We start from the raw sequence: 23,122 nt of genomic DNA on the forward strand, positions 1-23,122 counted from the left end.
TTATAAAATAAATTATAAAAATTACACCAAGGGCTTCCCTGGTGGCGCAGTGGTTGGGAGTCCGCCTGCCGATGTGGGGCACGCAGGTTCGTGCCCCGGTCCGGGAGGATCCCACATGCTGCGGAGCGGCTGGGCCCGTGAGCCATGGCCGCTGAGCCTGCGCGTCCGGAGCCTGTGCTCCGCAACGGGAGAGGCCGCAGCAGTGAGAGGCCCGCGTCCCGCAAAAAAAAAAAAAAAAATTACACCAAAGTATATATTGAGAAGAAGAGATTTGAGAATTATGTTATAAATGGAAACTAAGGCTGTAACTTTTGTTTCTTAGGTTTTGCTAGCCTAAGTTACCACCTAATAGACAGCAGGTATTTCCACTAAATTTAAATTGGCTAAGTGAAAGGACAATCAGAAAAAAATCTTTGCAACTTTCAAATTTCAAATATATTTCTACTGTCTTCATTCTGAAGATTTATTTGAAAAGTACTGTGTTTCTAAAGGAGTTAGTCAACTACGTTTATGATATGGAAATAACCTAATTATGATTAGCAAACATTTTCATCTTTTTAAGCAAATCATCCCATTATTAAAACTAACCTGTATCAAAATAATTTATTATTTAGAGGTTTTATTTTTTAAAATACAAATTTTTAATGGCTCACTGATATTCATATGTATTAATATTTATAAATGAATACAACCAAATAACTTTAAAAAGTCTAATGTAATGGCATTTCAAATCAACATAGGACAAGGTAGGATACTTAAAGGCCCATTTTAAACATTATTAATAATTCGGTGCCACCAGTCTGTATGAGAACTTACTAAGAATATTCAGTTGGCTAACTTCATCTCAGTAATCATAAGATAGATGAATAAGACACAGTCCTTGCCCTTGAGATGATAGCAGTCTAAAAGTTATGATCAGCAAATTTTTTTACATCATCTTTATTTGGATATAATTTACATACCCAATCTGTACATACATAATTTAGATATAATTTACATATACTATTATGTGTAGTTTGATGAGTTTGACAAATATATATATTACTTTTGTAACCATTACCCCATATAAGATATATAATATTACCTTCGCCCTAGAAATTTCCCTTGTGATCCTTTATAGTCACCTCTGGCTCCAAACAATGACTGTTCCAATTTTTTTCCCCACCATAAACTAGTTTTGTCTATTCCAGAAATGTTATATGAATGAACACATATAATGACTAGGAAATATTTCTCCATAAGTCTTTCATGATTCTGCATGTCTCTTGTGAGCAGAGGTACTGACTGTTTTTTCCAAAGGTGTTTGTATAGTGAACAACCTTGGAAGCTAGAGATAATGTCTTCTTCTGAGAAAAGAGCAAGTTTGTTATTGTTCAGTGCATTAGAGATAATGTGTCCGTTTGGGGTAAAGTCAGGCAGACTTACTGCCCATTATAATGGATTCAGGCTCCCGAAGCTCCCAGGTTCCTCTCCTGTAACATAACCCACTGTTTGGGCAGGTGTGGCACTCTAGCTAATCCTATTGCTGTGAGTAACAAAGTCCTTTGTCTGTGACCCAGGAGTCTTGTGTCTTCTGCCTGCATGAATGAAACTTACAAGCTTACACACTGAATAAAATCTCAGATCCTTCACAGTTCTTGGCACCAGTATGTATTCTTTTGTGTCTGGTTTCTTTAGCTTAAAGCTTTTGAGAATTATCCATGTTGTTTTACAAATTAATAATTAGTTCCTTTTCATTGCTGAGTTGTACTAATTGCATGATTATATCAAATTGGTTTATCTGTTCATTTGTTGATGCACATTTGAGTTGGTAGCAGTCTAGAAGTCAAGATCTGCACATTTTCTAAGTAGTAGTTTTTATACCATGTAATCCAATAGAGATATTTATAGAATGCTGTTAGAATACAGAAGAAGCAGTGATTAATCATGCAAAAGAAAACCTCACAGATGGGTTCACATTTGAGCTGGACCTTGAAGAATGAGTCTAATCTTCTTGAGAGTATAGAAGCCTGGCCTGTTGACCTATTAGAAAAAAAAAAAAGTTCTACTCAAGTTTCTTTATGTGCATGCATTTTATATATGTATATCTGTGCGTAAGAATTTTCTCTTTTATTTCCAAAAGTTGTATGCTTCAGTTCATCAGCATGATCAATCACTACAAAGTTTTGAGGGGTTAGTGGGGTGCTGTCCACCCTCCCCCATACTTAATAAATTAACAATAATTTAACTAATATGGGTTATTTATGTTTTCCCAATCTTATGCAGAGAATAAGTAAGAGCATATTTAGGAAGTGTTGCTCTTTTTATTGGTTTAGAACCTACAATCTCAGTAAGTATCCTTGTTTGGCAACTATAGCTTCAAAGCAAGTCTTCTGAATCTCTGGTCTTTTATACAAGCAGAAAGCTGTCCTGCAGCCTCTCCAATGTAGAAATCCCCTAAGCAGCTACTGCCCGGCCCATGCTCCAGTTTCCATCCTCTCAGCGCTCTTGTCACAGACAAGTCCTGATTCAGAGAACTTTGTTGGTGACAGAAGATGTAGTTCTATACATTTTGACTAATCATAATTCTTGGATCTTTGTGTTTATTCTTTGAATAAAATGGTCTCCCTTAGAAAAATTTGTTCTGAGCTAACTGTGTATCTCATATTAAGAAGCCCCTTGAAGAAATAAAATTCTTATAAATAAGTTTTATAATTAAATAGATAAGAGTAGCATATGTGAAATAACTAATAGCTAATTATGTTACTGACAGAGGTATATAGATAGTGGTTGAGTGTAAAATTTGGAACCAAACTGCTGGTTTGAATTCTGACTCTACAATTTACTACCTTTGTGATCTTGCATGAGTTACTTGACTGCTTTAGACCTTCTGTAAAATGAGGATTATTATAATAGTATCTATTTCACAAGGTTATTGTGAGGATTATATAAAAAGTATAATGCACTAATGACATTGCCTGGTGCGTGTTAAGTAATATGCACATTTGCTGTTGATGATAGTGATAATGATGATTACGATGATGAAGAAGAATGATTATTTTAGTTGTAGTAAGTTCCATGAAGGAAGAGGTAAGAATAAGCACTGTGTGTTTGTGTTAAATTGAGACACAGATTTGGACGACTGCTTCATAGGTGCTTATTGGGGGAGTAATGAACAATAAATTGGAAAGGTAAACTCGGTTAGATTATGACACTTTGAAAATGAGGCTAAATTTAAACATAATGTGCTATACAGTTGGAAGCTTTTGAAGGTTCTGGACTGTATAAAATACATGTTTAAGAATGATCAGTCTTGCAGTAGCACTAAGAGAGGGGCCCTTAGAAATATCAAAGAATGAAATCATCATATAGGTGTGAGGCAAAGGGGTGGTGGTGAGAGTAGAACAAAGCTAGTTACGATAGAGAGAATGGGGAGGGAAGATAGGAAAAAAGAATAGTTTAGCTCTGGGAGCAGGAAGAATACTATCATTAACTGTTGGTTTAGCTGGGCAGCAGAAAAATGATGATTGAATCTGGATTATTTAGCGATCTGTTAATGATAAAAATCCTGGTAACTGACCTTTATAGTATTACAAGATTCTGAATGGCAAAGCAAGACTGAATTGTGTTTATTATAGTTTTGATGACAATTATGATTATTTTTCTAATTAATTGGAAATTGGCCATCTGTTCATGTTATAAAAGACATTACTAGACTTCATATTTAATTAACCCGAGTGTTACATTTCACAACCATGTTGGAAAGAAGACTTTTTCTGCAACCATTAAAACATGTTTTATTTTTTCACTCTAAGATTGTAATTGAAGTTGTGCTAATACTTGAATTTTTATAAGTGACCCTTTATGTAATATCTCCATTTTATGTTTAAATTCTTAGACTTCTAAAGCAGCTCTATGAAAAATAAATACTGTTAGAATATTTCCTTAATAGTCTGTTAATTTTGTCTTATACATTTTTTATAACAATATTAAGCTATGATGTAATAAATATTTAAGTGCTCACTCTTTGTTCTGTCATTACAGTGTTTGTCCCTTCAGTTTTGGGGAATGCTAGTAAGTATACAGTGTGGTCTGTGTAAGGTGAGGTTGTAAGTATGAAGCAGTGTAGTTTGGTGGGAAAAAAAGGAAAAAAGAACTTCTTTTAAAAAAGCATCTTCTTAAAAAAATACCTGCTCAGATATTTGCTAGGTTTATGGCTTCAGCAAGTCACCTTAGCCATTTGGTTCCTACATATAACAGGGACATCAGTCCTGCTTTTTAAGGGTTCTGTCAGGAATTATATGGATTATAAGGAATGTATGGAATTCAGATTATATGAAATTTATGAGGAGCCTTATATATAAATACTGGTGATTATTATTATTTTTTGCAAGGTAATATGTCAGACATGTTAAAACATTATGGGTTCTAATTCTTACTGTTGTCACTCCTGGCTTTTCTCTCTCTCAGATAATTCCATTGCCATTTAAAAGTATACTTGCTTAAGTCTTTCAGCTTTGTTTTTTCACCCAACCTAGATCTCATGAGAGGTGAATTTGGGATTAGCATGAGTAATTTTCCAGCGTCTAGGGAGACCTTACTGAGCCAAGCAGGTGACTACAGATATTGGCACCCGCAGTGAGAGAACAGGTGTTAGTCAAGCTGTAATAAAATTTTTAGGACTTATACAACTTTGTACTTTTCCAACTGAAATGACACAGTGCTCCATAGTTTCTTTTTTTAAGGCAAAAAGGAACTTGTCCTTTTCACTGCTAATTTTCTCATAAAGTACCAAGCACACGAGCCTCATTCTTTTTTCCCTGGGTTAAGAGTGTCAAGTGTGCTACAGCACGGTGGGGCTTTATTTGCTGCCCTCTGCAAAGAACAGACAACCAGCAGTTTCTGAGCTTTTCACTTGACTGCTTTCAAGCTGCTGAAGGGGAAAGAGCAACAAGTCAATGTGGCAAAAGGTTCACATGGAAGGGTCTGTCCAGTATTAGAATTTTAAAAGTAAAAACTCAAAATGAAATATATGTGCATAAATATCAAGGTGGTAAGAATATATTAGTGATAGATCTGGAAAATGAGCCTTCTCATGTATATATATATATATATATATATATATATATATATATATATATATATACACACACACACACACACACACACACACACACACACACGTATACATATTTGAAGAACAGAATTTGCTTCTCCTTTGTGTGTGTATATGTATATATACACATAAAACAAATATATATTTATTCTTATGACATAAATAGTTTTATGACTCAGATCACTTTTACTCATGGTCTTATTAAAATGTGTATGCTATTCTATGCTAGAGTTTATTTCTGTGTAATATTTGAGAGGAAATGTAGAATTGTGAGTAAGACACAGTCTCTGCATCCACACTGCCTAGGTTTGAATGCATGGTTGTTTTTAAAGAGCCACTTATTAGAGGTAGGACTGTAAGTACCTTTTGGTACCTTAGTTTCCCTATCTGTAAAGTGGAAATAATAATCATACTTACTTCATAGAATTGTTTTGAGGATTAAATGAGTATATATACACACATAAGCACATATACACAAATACATATGTACACATATATATTGCTTAGAATAATGAGTAAACGCTATATATCAATATTCTTTATTAAACAAGTAAAATCATATTTCTATATAAAATATCATACAGATTTTCAGTGGTAGTTGTTTTTATAGTCTTCTAAATTAAGGCATGACATTTTCAAAAAATAAAATGATAAGATGCTAAAATGGCATAACAATTCAATAAAGAGGGCCGGGAATAGAACAAGACTTCTACTCTATTTACTGTCCTTTTTCCTTTAGAAGTCTTAGCTGTAACTGAACTAGAAAAATTTTCCTACTAATCATGTTACCTCTAGAGGTACAATGCTGTTAAAAGACCATCTCTAAGAATCACAACATTGTAGAATTAACAGAAATCTTAGATATCAAATAGTTCATTCAACCTCTTTATTTTGTGGCTCAGAGGATTGAGACCAAGAGAATCAAAGGCTTTTCTTAAGGTCAGGTAGCTATTTAATTCCAAAACCATGTTTACTAACTTTTAGTGTTGTACCTTTTCTTTTCTTTTAATTTTTATTGGAGTAGAGTTGATTTACAATGTTGTGTTAGTTTCAGGTATACAGCAAAGTGAATCAGTTATACATATACATATATCCACTTTTTTTTTTTTTTAGATTCTTTTCCCATATAGTCCATTACAGAGTATTGAGTAGATTTCCCTATGCTATACGACAGGCTCTTATTAGTTATCTATTTTATATATCGTAGTGTGTATATATCAATCCCAATCTCCCAATTTATTCCTCCCCACCATCCCCTGATAACCATAAGTTTGTTTTCTACATCCATGACTCTACTTCTGTTTTGTAAATAAGTTCATTTGTACCCATTTTTTAAGTTTCCACATGTAAAGAGATATCATATGATATTTGTCTTTCTGTGTCTGACTTACTTCACTCAGTATGAGAATCTATTGGTCCATCCATGTTGCTGCAAATGGCATTATTTTGTTCTTTTTTATGGCTGAGTAATATTCCATTGTGTATATGTGGCATATCTTCTTCATCCATTCCCCTTGATGGACATTTACATGTCCTGGCTATTATAATAGTGTTGCAATGAACATTGGGGTACATGTATCTTTTTGAATTATGGTTTTGTCTGGGTATATGCCTAGGAGTGGGATTGCTGCGTCACATGATGGTTCTATTTTTGGTTTTTAAGGAAACTTCATACTGTTCTCCACAGTGGCTGTACCAATTTACATTCCCACCAACAGTGTAGGAGGGTTCCCTTTTCTCCACACCCTCGCTAGTATTTATTGTTTATAGATTTTTTGATGATGGCCATTCTGACCAGTGTGAGGTGATACCTATTGTAGTTTTGATTTGCATTTCTCTAATAATTAGTGATGTTGAACATCTCTTCATGTGCTTTTTGGCTATCTGTATGTCTTCTTTGGAGAAATGTCTATTTAGATCTTCCCCACATTTTTTGATTGGGTTATTTGTTTTTTAATATTGAACTGTATGGGCTGTTTGTATATTCTGGAGATTAATCCTTTGTCAGTTGCTTCATTTGCAAATATTTTCTCCCATTCTGAGGGTTGTCTTTTTGTTTTGTTTATGGTTTCCTTTGCTGTGCAAAAGCTTTTAAGTTTAACTAGATCTCATTTGTTCATTTTTGTTTTTAATTTTATTACTCTAGGAGGTAGATCAAAAAAAGATCCTGCTGCAATTTATATCAAAGTGTTCTGCCTATGTTTTACTCTTAGAGTTTTATAGTGTCTGACCTTACATTTAGATTTTTAATCCATTTTGAGTTTATTTTTGTGTATGGTGTTAGGGAGTGTTCTAATTTCATTCTTGTACATGTGGCTGTCCAGTTTTCCCAGCACTACTTATTGAAGAGACGGTTTTTTCTCCACTGTATATTCTTGCCTCCTTTGTCATAGATTAGGTGACCATAGGTGCATGGGTTTATCTCTGAGCTTTCAATCTTGTTCCATTGCTCTATATTTCTGTTTTTGTGCCAGTACCATTGTACTGTTTTGATTACTGTAGCTTTGTAGTATAGTCTGAAGTCTGGGAGCCTGATTCCTCCAGCTCCATTTTTCTTTCTCAAGATTGCTTTGCCTATTCAGGGTCTTTTGTATTTTCATACAAATTGTAAGATTATTTTATTCTAATCCTGTGAAAAATGCTGTTGATAATTTGATAGGGATTGCATTGAATCTGTAGAATGCTTTGGTTAGAATAGTCATTTTCACAATATTCACTCTTCCAGTCTAAGAACATGGTATATCTCTCCATCTGTTTGTGTCATCTTTGATTTCTTTCATCAGTATCTTATAGTTTTCTGAGTATAGGGTTTTTGCCCCACTGTAGTACCTTTTCAATTACAGTAACATACTTGAAACTTACTCATGGTGGCCAAATGAAAAACAAATTTTGCTTCTCATTTGAGCCAGCATACAGTGAAGCATATGTGTTGTATAACTTTTTGTTTTGATATACTTTCACATTTACAGAAAAGTTATAAGAATAGTACTAAGAACTTCTAACACCCTTAACCCAGATTCCCAATTATTTACATTCTGTTTCATTTATCATTCATTTATATATGTGTTTATATATATGTCTATTTATGATTTTTTCTGAATTGTTTGAAAATAAATTGAAGACATCTATCTCTTTTAAATACTTGAACGTGTATTTCCTAAAAACAAGTCACATAACTGCCTTGATAACATAATTATCAATGACCAAAATGAGAAAATTTAACACTGATAAAATATTATCTAATCCACAGTTTATATTTAAGTTTTATCAATTTTCCCAATAATGTCCCCTTTCTCTGTTTTGTTTTGGCTCAGAATGCAAGCCGGGGTCAAGCATTCTGTTGAGTTATCATGTCTCTTTAGTGTACTTTCATTTGGAACAGTTCCTTAACCATTTTGTCTTTTTTGACCTTGAGATTTTTGAAGAATGCAGAACAGTTATTTTGTTGAATGTACCTCAATTTTTTGTCTGTGCAATGTTTCCTCATGATTATGTTTAGGTTATGCATTTTTGGCAGGGCCAAAACAGAAGTGATAATGTGTCCTTCTCAGAGCATCCCATCAAGAGGCCCATGATGTCAATTAGTTCCAACATTGATGATGTAAACTCTGGTTGCATCGGGTCTGCCAGGTTTCTTCACAGTAAAGTTACTATTTTACCCTTTCTAAATTAGGATTAATTTTTGGAAAGGTACTTTGAGATTATGTAAATATGTCTTCCCCACCAAACATTTACCCACTAGATTTTGCATTCATTGATAATTTGTAACTTCATTATCACTTCCATATTTATTAGTTGACATTCTACTGAAAGGAAGAGCTTTCTCACATCTTCCATTTGTTTATTTGTTTGCTTGTTTGTTTATTATATCAGTAGAACTCATGTATTCTTGTTTTATTCTATGGGTATGATCTATTACTATCATTATTTATTCTTATCTTCAAATTGTCCCATATTTGTCCAGTGAAAACCACTTCAAACTAGCCTCTGTGTCCTTTCAATATTCTTCCATCTTTCTTGAGAATTTCCTTACTTTCCAGCACATGTTATTCTAGCATCATCTTGTGCTTTTCCTGGTGAGGCCCTGGAATCAATCTTTTTTTATCCAAGTAGCCATGATTCTATTTTCAAGTAAATGGTGTTTAGAAGTCAAGATCTGGATGCTAGGTGTACTCATTCATTGCTCGCTCCTGGTGTGTCATTACTTCAGGGTTCTCTCAGTGAGCAGCATTAGTAAATATATGTCTATATTTATTTCTGTATCTGTGTACCTATCTATTAAAAATCATGAGATGTTGGTTAAAGGGTATAAAGTTGCAGTTAGGCATGATGAATAAATCTAGAGATCTAAGCTACAACATGATGAATATAGTTAATAATACTTTATCAAATACTGGAAATTTGCTAAGAGAGTAGATTTCAGGTGCTCTCATCACACACAAAAAATGATAACCCTGTGAGGAGATGGTATGTTAATAGCTTGACTGTAGTCATCTTTTCACCATGTATATGTATACCAAATCATCATGGTCTACACCATAAATATATATAATTTTTATTAAAAAAATAAAAACCACGAGTTCATGATGATATCTCTAATTCTATCTCAAACACAGGATACATTCTCATCTTTCCATTTCCATGTTTGTAACTTCCTTTTCCAACAGTGAGAAACCTGGCTTCCCATTGCATTCAACATACATATTTATTTACTCAACTTGGAATACTCAGAAGGTAATTTCAGAATTGCTAATCCATTCCACAGCAAAAAGCAATCCCACTAGCTAGAATTCAATATTTTCAGTTTATTTTAGGGATAAGATTTATTAGAACAACATAATTTGTGCATAAATCTCAAATGTACAGTTCATGAGTTTAGACAGATGTCTGTACCCATATAACTCATATCCCATAAAGACATAAGGCATTTCCATCACCTTAGAAAGTTCCCTGTGCCCCTTCCCATCCCCTCCATAGCAGCCATTTTTCTGGTTTCTATCATCATAGACTGGTTGGGCCTAATCTAGAACTTCATATGAATGGAATCATGAAGTGTATATTCTGTATCTGGTTTTGTTTACTCGTTATAATGACTATGGAATTCATCTATGTTGTTATGTATATGTATAGTTTGTTTCTTGTTATTGCTAAGGAGTATTTCACCGTATGATTATGCCATAATTTGTTTATCTACTCACTTGTTGATGGACATCGAGTGTTTTCTACTTGAAGCTAATATAAATAAAACCACCATGGATATTTTCGTTCAAATATTTTTGTGACCATATGGATTCCATTTCTCTTGGTTAAACGTCTTTCATTGGAATTGGTAAAATCATAGGTAAAGATGTGTTTAATTTCATAAGAAATTGCCAAACCTTCTATCAAAGTGGTTGTACCATTTATGCTCTTACCAGCAATGTCTGAAAATTCTGGTTGTTCCATATCCTTCCTCATCAACACTTGGTGTTGTCAACTGTTTTTAACTTTAGCCATTCAAATGTTTATGTAATGTTATCTTACTGTGATTTTAATATACGTTTCTCTGATGACTAATGGTGTTGGGACTTTTCTGTGAGATTATTGGACATTTCTATATCTTCCTTTGTAAAGGCTTTATTTAATTTATTTTCATTTTCTAAACTGTTTTGGGTTTTTTTTTTTTTTTGGTCTGTTTATTAGTGAGTTGTAGAAATCCTTTATATATTATGGATGTATGTCTCTTGGCAGATATATGTTTTGTAAATATTTTCAAACAATGTCTGGCTTGCCTAGTCCTTTTTTTAAATGATGTCTTTTGATGAACAGAAGTTTTTACTTTTAATAATTTCTGAATTATAAAGTTTTATGGTTATTACTTTATATATCCTTTCTAAAAAATAACTTTTTCATCCCCGGTTGTGAATTTATTCTCCTATGTTTTCTTCAGGAAGTGTTAGCTTTTAAATTTAGGTCTAATATACATATTGAATTAATTTTTGTGTATGATGCAAGGTAGGGGAAGCCTAGATTTTCATTATTTTAAAGAAATTTTTAAAGCTTATGTGTTGTAAGCCTAGATTTTCATTATTTTAAAGAAATTTTTCCCACACATAGTTTCATTGTGTTTTTCCTGGATATTAAGAAAAACTTTTTGGGGTAGCAAGTGATTAAAACCAACTCAAGCTAGATTAAGCAAATGGGAATTTATTTGCTCACTTTGCCGGGAAGAGTAAGACATATCTCATAAGATCAAAGGAAGATACACAAAGGCCAGGACTTCAGGAGCTAGAACTAGGATGGATATTCCAGGGCTCTCTCTAGTCTTTTCTCATATCTGCTTATCTCTGCATCACTTCATTGTGCAGACCACTTTCCTCTACAGGCCAGGGGAGATGAATGCTGTCAGCCTCATTCATCACAGATGCTCATTCTTCCAGCATCACTATAGTTGTCCTAAGGAAGGACTCTACTTGGCACTGCTTCAGTCACATGCCCTCTTCCTGGGCTGGTCACTGTTGCTTGAGAACTCAGAACCTAGGTGTAATCAAGTCCAACCCCACCCTATGGCAGTGGGATGGTGCTACCATCAGAAACAACATGGAATGAGGGAGAGAGGGTTCCCAAGGATAGGCTTCTGGACATTCCAAATATTATATGTCCCACCAAATTTCCTATTTTTAAAAAATGGCTTTTTACAATGTATAAAATAAAATATTAAATTAAAAAATGGCTTTTTATATATGGGATTTATTTATCTTTCACGGAACTCTTAATTAAATATATTCAGGTGCAGTAAAGCTAGATTTCTATTCTGCTCATCTAAAACTGAAGTGTAAATTAATTAGATACTTTGAAGAACTAAAATGTATGCAAATTATATGAGAATAATGTACCTCCTAAATGATTAAAGTTTAACACATCAAAGTCCATCATAATGTGAATGATGCTGAATGAAGTGGAAGAGAAGTCAGATTTTTTCATTTTGACCTGTCCCCACTTTCCTCAAATTATAATGAAAAAATTGGATTGTCAATACCTCAATATAATAAATCATTGGGAGAGTAACCGTGGTTCAGTGATTAGGACAAAATTTATATACTTAGAGTGTCCATAATTTTCCAGAGCTTTAAAGCAAGGCTGATGATGTTTAACCCACAGGATTAATTGACAATAAAAGAAGTGGTTCTTATTGGAAATCATTACGCACCTCATGGCTTGCATTTGAAGGAGAAAACTTGAGAGTTCATTGTAGACAAATGACTGTCTCAGCCAAAGTTACCTACTTGTATAATATTTTCTTTGAAGTGTGGTTGAGTAAAAAGCTGGCCCCACAGAGAGCCTTGAAATGATAATGTGATCGACAGCATAACTGACTTTCCTGGGTTGGATTCACTAAAGAAATCTGACATCAAAAGTAGTATTTTATACAGGCTTTTGTCTAAGTATAAAAGTGTGACCATCAGGGGATAGAGATGGAGGACCTCTTTAAATGACAGGCCCAGAGGTTATTTTCCTACTATGAGAGGAGGACCCACCTGGGAAGGTTCTTCCCAACTTAGCCTGACTGTCTTCCTCAGCATTCCACTTGCTTCAGTTTTGCTCTCTTCACTCTGCCCACTGTGTACAAAAACTCCCCTTCATGGCTGCCATTGCTCCCCCATCCTCTAGGTACTATAATCCCATTAATTTTCTTTTTTCCTTGAGACAGCTTTTCAAAATGAAGTTTTACCAATGAAAAATGAACTAGGAGGGAGGGGAAAGACACACAAAAGCTTAAAAATTGAGATGTTTATAAAATCTGCTTTCTGATCCTATTTTTAAGGGTCTAGTCATAGATGGGGTTAATTAATATAGAACAAGGGACATTCAACTCCTATTTCCTTTTCCCTGCTTCAGATCCATTTGCTTTGTTCTTTGTGGCCATATGATGCAATGATAGTTGCCATCTTAGAGCTCTCAGCAAACTATTAGTTTTTTCCATTAAAAGAAGTTGACTTTCCTGCTTGCTTTGGCAGCATGTTTACTAAAATTGGAATACTACAGAGAAGATAAGCATGGCCCCTGCAAATTCGAGAAACGTTTTGTATTTTTATGTGATGTACAGCATGGTGACTATAGTTAATAATACTGTATTGCATATTTGATAGTAGCCAGGAGAGTGGATCTTGATAGTTCTCATCCCAAGAAAATAAATTTGTAACTATATATGGTGATTGATATTAAGTTGACTTCTTGTGGTGATTATATTGCAATATATACAAATATTGATTAATTATTTTGTATACCTGAAACTAATATAATGTTATGTCAATTATACCTCAATTTAAAAGAAAAAAAATAGTTGATTTTCTTTTCTTTTCTCATTTCAAATGGCAGTCTCTCTCGGGGAGCACCTGAGTTTCTATTTTCTGTTGGGGGGGGGGTATTTTCAGTTCTTGGTTTATTTACAGGATCAAAGTAACGAAGAGTCTCTCTCTCCTTTTCATATATGATTGATTTGTTGTGACTGTCTGGAGTGCTGTATTGAGAAGCCATCTGGAGGTACATCTAGGTCCCTCAGGAAGGAGAACTGTGATTAATTAGTAATGGCTGTCATGAGCTTAAGAGTAGCAGCACACTTGCCACATATCTGTCATTTCTCTCAATTCCATCAATGGTAAAACATTTGTTCTGATTTGATTTTTATTTCTACTAAGATTATCAGCCTTGGGAATTCCAGTGATTTTCTTTTTTTTTTTACTAATCCCTCAGATACTGATGTGGTGGTGGGAGAACACATCTAAATATATATTAAAATACTTTTCTCCCTGTTGAATTAAAACCTCCTTAAGAAGGAGCAGGTTCTCTCTACAAAGTCTAAGGCATTAAACATACAACAAAAACAAAGTAAATATTTAAACTTTTTTTCAAATTGTTCATCCCATTAAGTCATTTTGATTTCTTACCAAGTGAATATGGAAATACTGAAGCTTAAAATATAAAATGTAGAGTGACATTCCTGATCCATCCCAACAGGTACATCATTTTCTATTATTGTGTATTCTCTGTTGTTTTCGACAAAATTTCAAATGAATCAAGGAACAGGGTATTTAGTATTTCTTCAGCTAAATAACTGCACATTTACAAAATTATTATGTTAAATTTCCCCCAGGTATGCTCTTCTGGTGACTATTTTAAACTTTACCTTCATGACTGTTGTACATTATTCAGTTCTCCTGTTTTCTTCACACTTAAACTCTTCAGTTTTAAGAAGAAATGTTTCTTTATTTTTAATTCGAGTTATAATCCCAGTGAGACAAATGGGATTTCTCTTTGCTCAACAGTTTCTGAAGTTTGGTTTAGCTTTAAGCCACTAAAATCTTAAAGGGTTGTATTTAGGCGGGAGAATTTGGACTGAAGTCCTTTCATTTGTGTCTATAACATCAAATGGTTTAGGATTTTTGCACTGCACTCTGGGGAACCTTGAGGCCTCTGAGGTCCATTCTCTTAGGCCCCAAAGACCGACTGATGCATTTGCTTATTCATTCATTCCTCATTCCCTTCCATTTATTTAACAAACCTTTGAGTATTTAGTATATGCTGGTGTGGGGGTTCAGGGAGCCCATATCCTCCAAGAGTTTTGGTGTAGAAGACTGAACAGTAATAAGCATATGGCCACATGTGACAAAGGCTATGTTCAGAGTGACATGGGAACTTGTGGAAAGGGAACATCCAGACTGGGGATGGCAGTGGCTCTAGGGAAGACTTCGTAGAGGAGCTGAATAGAAGTTAATCACACAGTGAGAACAACCAAGTGTGGAAAACCCTTTCAAAGTATTTTTAAAAATTTGATTGCTTCCTGAAAACAGATTTGGCCTCCTGGAATTTATCTTGGAGCTAAAACAATCTCCACTAGATCCACTGCAATATGGGATCTAGAGTGCTGATTCCCTTGTAGGTATCACAGTTTGATTCATTCTTCCAGTGGAGAGGTGGTGTGGTAGAGTGTGAGGTACAGAAAGTGCACTGTTTTTCACTCATCAGTTTTCTTTAGTTAGAGGTTACTTAGGCTACTAAGATGTAATTCTTTAAATATTTTTGTGCACACATTTTGTAAATGTACATTGTCTTAGTCTGCTCTGGCTGCATAAAAAAATATCGTAGACTGGATGGCTGAAACAACAGAAATTTATTTTCTCACAGTTCTGGAGGCTGGAACTCTGAGATCAAGGTACTAGCCACGTTCTGGTAAAGCTTTCTTCCTGTCTTGCAGATGGTCACCTTCTCGCTGTGTGTTCATATGGCCTTTCCTTAGTGCCTGCTTGGGGAAAGAGAGAGAGAGAGAAATCAGGCCTGAAATTATTTAAATATTTAGAATTTTAAAAGAGTTTTAAGTTCTAATCAGGTAAATAATTGCAGTTATTAAAGAAATGTTCTGGTAAATAATAAAAATAAAAATATAACTTCATAGGTTGACAGTAGTATACCACAACCAGTTTGTTCAGTGAACCTCGTATGGAAAGCTCTTTTATGTTCTTTGCTTCATCAAAGAATGTCAGATCAGCAGGAATATCCTTACATGTCTGCCAGTGGCGTGGAACTTAGTATTTTAAAAAATGAGAAAAGAATCTTAACAAATATGTTGCCTTTAAGGGTTTTCTTCTCTAGGAAGAAGACACACACAATGTGTATATACCCACATACACACACACATGCATGTTCATATACACATGTATGCATATATGTGTACACACACTTGCATTCACACATATGAATGAATACATACACATATGCACACATACTATATAATTCCCTGTGTGTGTTTTTGTGGTGTGAACCATTACCTATAGAAAGGCTATATGCTAGCATTTAGGCATACAGCTCAATAAAATGTACTACTGCTTGTCAAACCAGCATGTTAGCAACAGATACAGAACAGTTTTTTTTTAATAAGAAAAGTGTTAGAATTCAGATAAATATTGGCCCTCTGTAGTTATACATCATGTACAGTGCAATCACATTCATTTTACAAAGGAGTTAGGCTCCACCGTCAGCACAAAAGGTGACAATTGGATGTGAAAAAAATGACCCTTGATAGTTATACAAATTGCTCACAAATTGCAGTATTTTACCAACTCTGCCAGTTTTATATTTGTTTTCTCTCCTAGCAACAGAACAGACCACTGTTCTTTAAACAACTGGAGTAGTTTATTTGTGTTGAGCAGCCATGTGGTATGAAATCATGTGTACTCTGAAGCTCTGGGATCATGTGTGTACGGTGCGATACTCTCCCCACCAGAGCTGAGGGAGCTGATGCTGGCTGTAAAAATGCACCTCCCGCTGGTCCCACATATGTGGGAGCACATGTTCATTGAGTGTTAAGGAGGCATTGTGGTGGAACGTGGTTTAAGTTGTTCTCTCTCCTCCTCTTTCCCTGTAGCTTCCTCCTCCTTTGCCGTTCTCTTGTGTTTGCTGAACATTGTCATCTTGTAGGTAAATTCGAACACATTGCAGCTCTATAGCATATGGCATTCTATTTAGATACATCTTTGTTTATGTGCCTGTTTATAGGTTCTTTGTTGAAACAAAGTTACAAATAATACCTATGCGTGTGGCTGTTGGACTTCTAGAAAATTCTGTTAAGAGCAGGAATTTCATTTCTGATTGCACCATGTAATACTCGCAGCATGCGTTCCTAGCTCATCTGGTTGCAAAAAAGTACTATACGAGTAGATGTACAAACCAGTTTCCATCCCTGGAAAATAATTTAAATCTGTTAGCCCATCAAATGACGGGACCGTTTTGAGCTCCGGCATAATACAGTAGCTATCATTAAGGCTGTGAATACACAAGTTAACTGAATTCTGCTTTTGTTTTAGTTTAGAGTAACCATTTATTTACGTTACTGTTTTGTTGCTTTGCTAAACACTGAGGTCGATGGCCCTACTGGCATCTCATATACAACCCAGCTGCCACGGCCTGACCACAGGAAAGTACTTTCCCAGTGGAGATTCAGTTAAAACATTCTCTGAGAATCTGAGTGAGTGAACCATACTTTCCTTCAAGCAAAACCAGAATTGATTACATGTATTTCCTGCCAAAGCTAAGAGGTGCAGTTTTGAATTTCTTCAGAAAGGGCAATTTCAGGTTCACTTAAATTTTGTGATTTTAACATTGTGTTTAAGAACAATTTTCATGTTAATTGAAGTGTTCTGTGTCAAAGGAGGAAAAAAAATCAAGTTCTTAAGGTAGACCATCTTCTTTAAGGCATTAAATGGAAATTCACAACTTTCCAAAATATTCTTTGTAGGAATTCTATTGTGATTGTTACATAGCTTCATTCCTTGATTCAACAATTGCTTGCTGAGTACAAAGTAAGCACTGGATATACTGCAGTGAGGAGAAGCAAGTTCTTGACCTGTTGAAGTGTGTGGGATCCTGCAGGGGTGATCAGCAATAAACAGCTAAAGAAACAGCAATTTAGAGAAGTGTCAGGAAGACAGAGGACAGAATTCAGTGATAGAGAATAACAAGAGGGGAACTAATTCACTAGGTGATTTGTAATGGTGGTTGGAGGTAGTAGGTTTTAGGCTGAGACTTAAAGGATGAGAAGAGGTGGGCCATGTAAAGAGCATGAGGCAGAGCAGCCTAGGCAGAGATCAGCAAGCATCAAAACTCCAGGCATTGGAGGGGTGGGATAGGCAGGGTGGGAGGGAGGGAGACGCAAGAGGGAAGAGATATGGGAACATATGTATATGTATAACTGATTCAATTTGTTATGGGGCAGAAACTAACACACCATTGGAAAGCAATTATACCCCAATAAAGATGTTAAAAAAATAATAATAAAAAAATAAAAATAAATAAAAAAAAAACCCTCCAGGCATAAAGGAGCTTGGGTGTTTCCAGAACTGAAAGTAACCTGGTGTTGCTGCATCAGAGCTTTTAAGTGTGTGTGTGTGTGTGTGTGTGTGTGTGTGTGTGTGTGTGTGGCATGCGGGGGAAATGAGGAGGTGATGGTATGAGATTAGATTAGATCAGTAAATGGGTGTCAGATGATTCAGAACCTTGTATGCCATGGTTAAGACTCTAGATTTTAAAATAAGTACAATGGAAACCAATCAAAAATTTAAGAGTAGAGAATCGTTATCTGATTTAATTTTTTAAAGCTCACTTTGGCTATTTTGTGGAGAATGAAACATGTGTGAGCATGTTTCATTGTGTTTGTGGTTAAAAATGGAAGCAATGAGACCAGTTGGAGGGCCATCAGAATCATCCAGTCAAAGACAATGGTGGCTTGGGTAATAGATTGGTGATGGAGATGGAATCAACTGGATAGATTTGAAATATTTTTTGGAGGCATCTTCTGAATTTACAGGTACATTTGATATTCAGGGTGAGGAGGAATCAGGAATCTAAAGTGATCACTTTTTCTTTTTTCCAACTGGTCATATCATGGTAGCCTTTACTAAGATTGGGTGTTGGGCAAGATCAGGTTTCAGATGGAGATCATGTTCACTTTTAGATATCTAGCACCAAACCTATTGCAAAATTTATTAATTCATCAAACATTGATTGAGCTTCACCATATGCCAGATATTGTACTAAGTGTTGAGGATATCTGGTGTCCTTATGCTTATGGAATTACAGAGATGGTAGATTTCAGGGTGCAAGAAGGGACCATAGTTGGAAATCATCCAGTCCAACTTCCTTATTTTAAAGATGAAGGGTAGAATTTGAAGCATTTGGTTTTTGAAGAAATATCAAGACTCCTCTATAAAAATTATGGTTATCTTAGTAAAACTTAACTTTACTCAACCAGCAAAAATTGTGGTATTATTTTCCCTTAGGGATATCATACAATCTCTTTTCATTTCTGTTTTAATGAATTGTTACAATTAGTACTATTAAAACACTTTCTGTTGCATTCTGAAGTCATGAAAATATGGGCATGATAGCCAGCAGTTCAGTGAGTGATGCTGTCATTGGTTTCATTAGGCTTATAAACAACACATGCAAGAAGAATCATAAACCATGTTCAAATGTGCACACATTTTTTTTACTAAGGGTTGATAGTAGACAAATGTGGAATTGGACACTTGTATTTTTTATATTATGGATAGTAGGTTGATATTTACCTTGAAACCTTTTAGAGGAGATTTTTCAAATTTAATGGAAAGAATTAATATGAGAGGGAAAAAAAGAAGGGCTGCAAAGAAAAACTTTGTTGTTGTGCAATGAATTCTAGATTTGTGTGTGTGCAAGTGGATGTATGTTGGATTGTTTTAAGAGCTTATTCAATTTTATAAGTTAATATATTTGGTTAAAGAATAAATAGGTAATGATGAGATAACAAGTTTTGTAGATGTGAACAATTTAAACACCAGGAAACCAAAAAATATTATTTAGAGTGGTCTAGGTAAGCATACTTATTATCTAAATTATGATACAGCATTTATTATTCATTTAAAGTGAGATTTACTTGGCTCTTTATCCTAGGTCAAGTACTGTGAAAGAAAAGAGATGAAAGTTCCTGCCCTAAGGGCATAACAAACTTGAAGCATCAGGCATGATCCAGTCTCATCACACACATGCACACACACGATGGGAGACTGTTTCCTGCAGTGAGCGGTGATTGCCATAGGAATGCCCTATGGAGAGAAGGAAGTTTCAAGATGTTTTGTAGAGATGAGGGCCTGTTCATCAGAAGGATGTTTCAGGATAAGAAAGGAAAAAGTGGACATTGAATGAGATAGATGGCAGTCAAGTGACCTACCTGAAGATTAAAAGTAGGTTGAAGAGGTGACGATAAAAGTAAGGATGGAGCTAGATTAGAATGCATGCCAATGGAAGCGGCAAAACTCCTGAGAGGATGGTTGAAATGGTCAAAATAAGAAATATTTAGCTCTGCTTCTTCCCTGTAAGTGGAAGGGCAGGACTAAATTCAAAGAAACCAGAAGTCCAAGGTTTAACCCTGTACCTTCAAGGAAGAAACGTAACAGCCAAGGGCTGACAGTCGAAACTTCATGGAATTTATAACTAGGATTGTGTACCCATAAATTAATTGAAAAATTAGTAGTGAAAATAAAGACTAGATAGAAAGACAGCTTGTTTTCTGGAATCTTGCTGAAAAAATAGAAGCTTTGTGCATGAATATACCAGAACAGGAGTAATCTATGTTTTATTAATTAATCTGTATCCTTATATCCTCATGAAAGATACAAGGGTAAGAGTGTAGTTTTCACTTTCTGAAAAAGTGCTTAGGAATAAACATTGGCAAGAACCTGCAGGAAGCCTTTAGGACAGGAAAATGTCTTTTGTTCTTAAACACTTGTCCCTGGCTCTCCCAAAAGCCACCTTCTTACTGTGGTGTTTTAGCCTCTCACCTGTAGATTAATATTTCCTCTATGATAAATTAATTTGCTTGCTATGGACAGTGTGTATGACCTTATATTCCTTCACAATAACCTTGAAATTTTCTTCATCATGCAGTTGACTGGAACACACCACTCACTCCTGAAGTTTGAAAGAGACTCACTGGCGGGACATTTTTCTTTTCCTTTCTTTTTTTTTCTTAAGCTTTTTCAGCTGCACTAATTCTTAACCAGCCAAAGAAACTCTCAAGGGGATATTTTGGGGGAAAGGGGAGCAGAGACATCTTGAGAAATTTTTACATATGTAAAACAAATGTCTTCCACTGAGGTTTTTAAAATAGTCCCTTTAAACTGTAACATGTGTCAGGCTAAGTTTGCTCAAATAATCACAGGCCTGCACAAACAGGTCCCAATCAGTACACACCAGACACAGAGGCCCATTTTCATGAGAGTTATGTTTTTGTTGGTGGTTTTAGTTTGTCTTCAGAAATTGCCTCTTGCGTTGGTGGTGTAGTGGTGAGCATAGCTGCCTTCCCCAAATTACTTCTTAACCCATTATCTCTAGAACTTTCCCATTCTTTAAGTCTACTTAGGAAAAAAGGTATATTATCTCACAGCTGAGTGGGAAGACGCAAGGAACTCTGTCCAAGTTTTCTCCAGGAATATTGTTGTCAGGTTTGTGGTTTGCTTCTAGAAATTTGGTATGTGAGTTAATTTACATTTTTCACCCTACCTCCAGCTTTTTTTTTTTAAGGGACAGGAGTAATTTAAGAGGGAATTGAATATATCAGAGCACCTTATTTTTGTTGTTGTTGTCTGTTTGCTAAATAGGAAAGTCCATCAGCTTGGTAATGGAGGAGAGCAATGACTCCATGGAGAACCCCCAACAAGGCCAAGGGCGGAACAATGCCATGAAGTGTGGGTGGCTGAGGAAGCAGGGAGGCTTTGTCAAGACTTGGCATACCCGTTGGTTTGTGCTCAAAGGAGATCAACTCTATTATTTCAAAGACGAAGATGAAACCAAGCCCTTGGTAAGTAGGAGAAAATTAAAGCATTGTGGTGCTTAGTAGTCTAAGAAGTAGAGGGTTTGCTAGAAACTGATGGAGACTGAGGTCAACCCAATCTCCCTGGTCTCCTTCATTTCGTTGGCATCTTTCACACTCTTTCTCATTGTTTACTTTGGTTCAAGATGATGAATTTGATAATTGAGGCCAAGAGACAAATTACACTTGTTGAATATTAATTTTAACTTTTACGAAGCTGTAACAGAGTGTCTGAGTCCCTCAGGCAAACTTACTTCACGTGGAAATGGTAATGGACATCTGCTAGAAGATATATTCTATAGCCAAAACATCTTTCTTTTTCTCAGAAGTAAGTTGAAAGATTTGAAGGAAAACTGTAAATGCAATTTTAAGTAATTTCTGAGACACCTTCAGTATCAACTCTCTGGGGGCTTCCCTCCACTCTAACTCACATAAAATATGGATGTAGTGCTAAACCAGACAATGTTGATACATCCAACCAGCATACACAGTATAGTCCCCTGGGAATAGTTTCTATGTTTCTTTGTGGTTTCTTACTGGTCTTTTATTTACTGTTTCTTACTGGTCTTTTAAATAAAGGAAACAATTATTTTCTCAGCCACAAATCTCTGGGTTGCAATTAGAGAAAGGAAAAATCTCCATCATTCCCTGTAGGTACAACAAGCTTTCTTAGCTGTGATCATTGCTTATCAATTAATGAAAGGAGATGGGAACTGAGGTATCACTTCTGTGTTCTTCCTTCATCTACATCTATAAAATATATAAATAAGAGAAAAAATGTTTTAGATCAGTTTACATAAACATCCCTAACAGTATGTTCTTAAGGCTATTTGCCTTGTATTAAAATGTAAGAATTTAATTAGGAATTTGGATCAAGGCTCTACTTTAGTATTTTAAATTCCTCAGACGTTATAATTTAACAAAGTTCTCATTAGTATAATTGAATTACATAAAGATAGCAATGAATTTACAAACTCTACTCATTTTTTGAAATTGCTATTTTTTTAGCATATTTTTACCAGGGCCAAGCATTAGACTAAGAATTTATATATATATGTTATGAAATGCTTACAATAATCCTGTGAGGTAGGATTATCCTCACTTAAGTATGACGAAATCAATGTTTAGGTGTAATGCATATTACCCAAAGTTAGACAGTGGTGCCATATTTTGCCTCTAGTTAGGTCCAAGTTCATATAGCCTCAGCCAAAGATCTCATAAATCAATAAAAGTATCCCATATTGATATCATGAGAATTACAGTGCATTTCCATACCTGCTATTGTTTTCATTGCAGCAAATCAGTGAAGAATATGGGTGTTATCATTATAGATGAAGAAATTGTGTCTTAGTGACATGAAGCAACATGACCCCCATCATATAGAGATCAGAGGCAAAGGAGTAAAGTCTTTTGTTTCTTAACTCTTACTCTAGGGTTCTTTTCTTGTACCTTGTTTTAAACTATGTAGTACTCACAGTAGGTATTATCCTGAACATAAAATCATTTTTACCAAACTGAGGTTAATGTGAAAAAATGTAGAACGTGGGGGATCCAGTATGGAAACTGTGATATGGAGGACCGTGTTCAATAAAACAGAAGTATGAGTAATTTTCAATATTTTATCCTATGAACTCTTGTTCTGGCGTGGT

At 35.1% G+C, this 23,122-nt stretch overlaps 1 protein-coding gene and 1 pseudogene across 5 annotated transcripts in view; both read left to right on the plus strand.

The window, feature by feature from the left end:
* ARHGAP24 (Rho GTPase activating protein 24) overlaps positions 1 to 23,122 on the plus strand; it is a 775,519-nt gene that overhangs the window by 335,842 nt on the left and 416,555 nt on the right. For all 5 annotated transcript variants that reach the window (XM_073805426.1, XM_073805427.1, XM_073805428.1 and 2 more), the window contains one exon: positions 21,262 to 21,461. In XM_073805426.1, coding sequence (XP_073661527.1) covers positions 21,282 to 21,461 — 180 coding nt within the window. In that variant the 5' untranslated portion in view covers positions 21,262 to 21,281. The remainder of the gene's footprint in view (positions 1 to 21,261; positions 21,462 to 23,122) is intronic.
* LOC117312530 (U6 spliceosomal RNA) lies at positions 13,081 to 13,168 on the plus strand (annotated as a pseudogene).

Source organism: Tursiops truncatus, chromosome 5 (genome assembly GCF_011762595.2).
Source record: "Tursiops truncatus isolate mTurTru1 chromosome 5, mTurTru1.mat.Y, whole genome shotgun sequence".
Taxonomy (NCBI): domain Eukaryota; kingdom Metazoa; phylum Chordata; class Mammalia; order Artiodactyla; family Delphinidae; genus Tursiops; species Tursiops truncatus.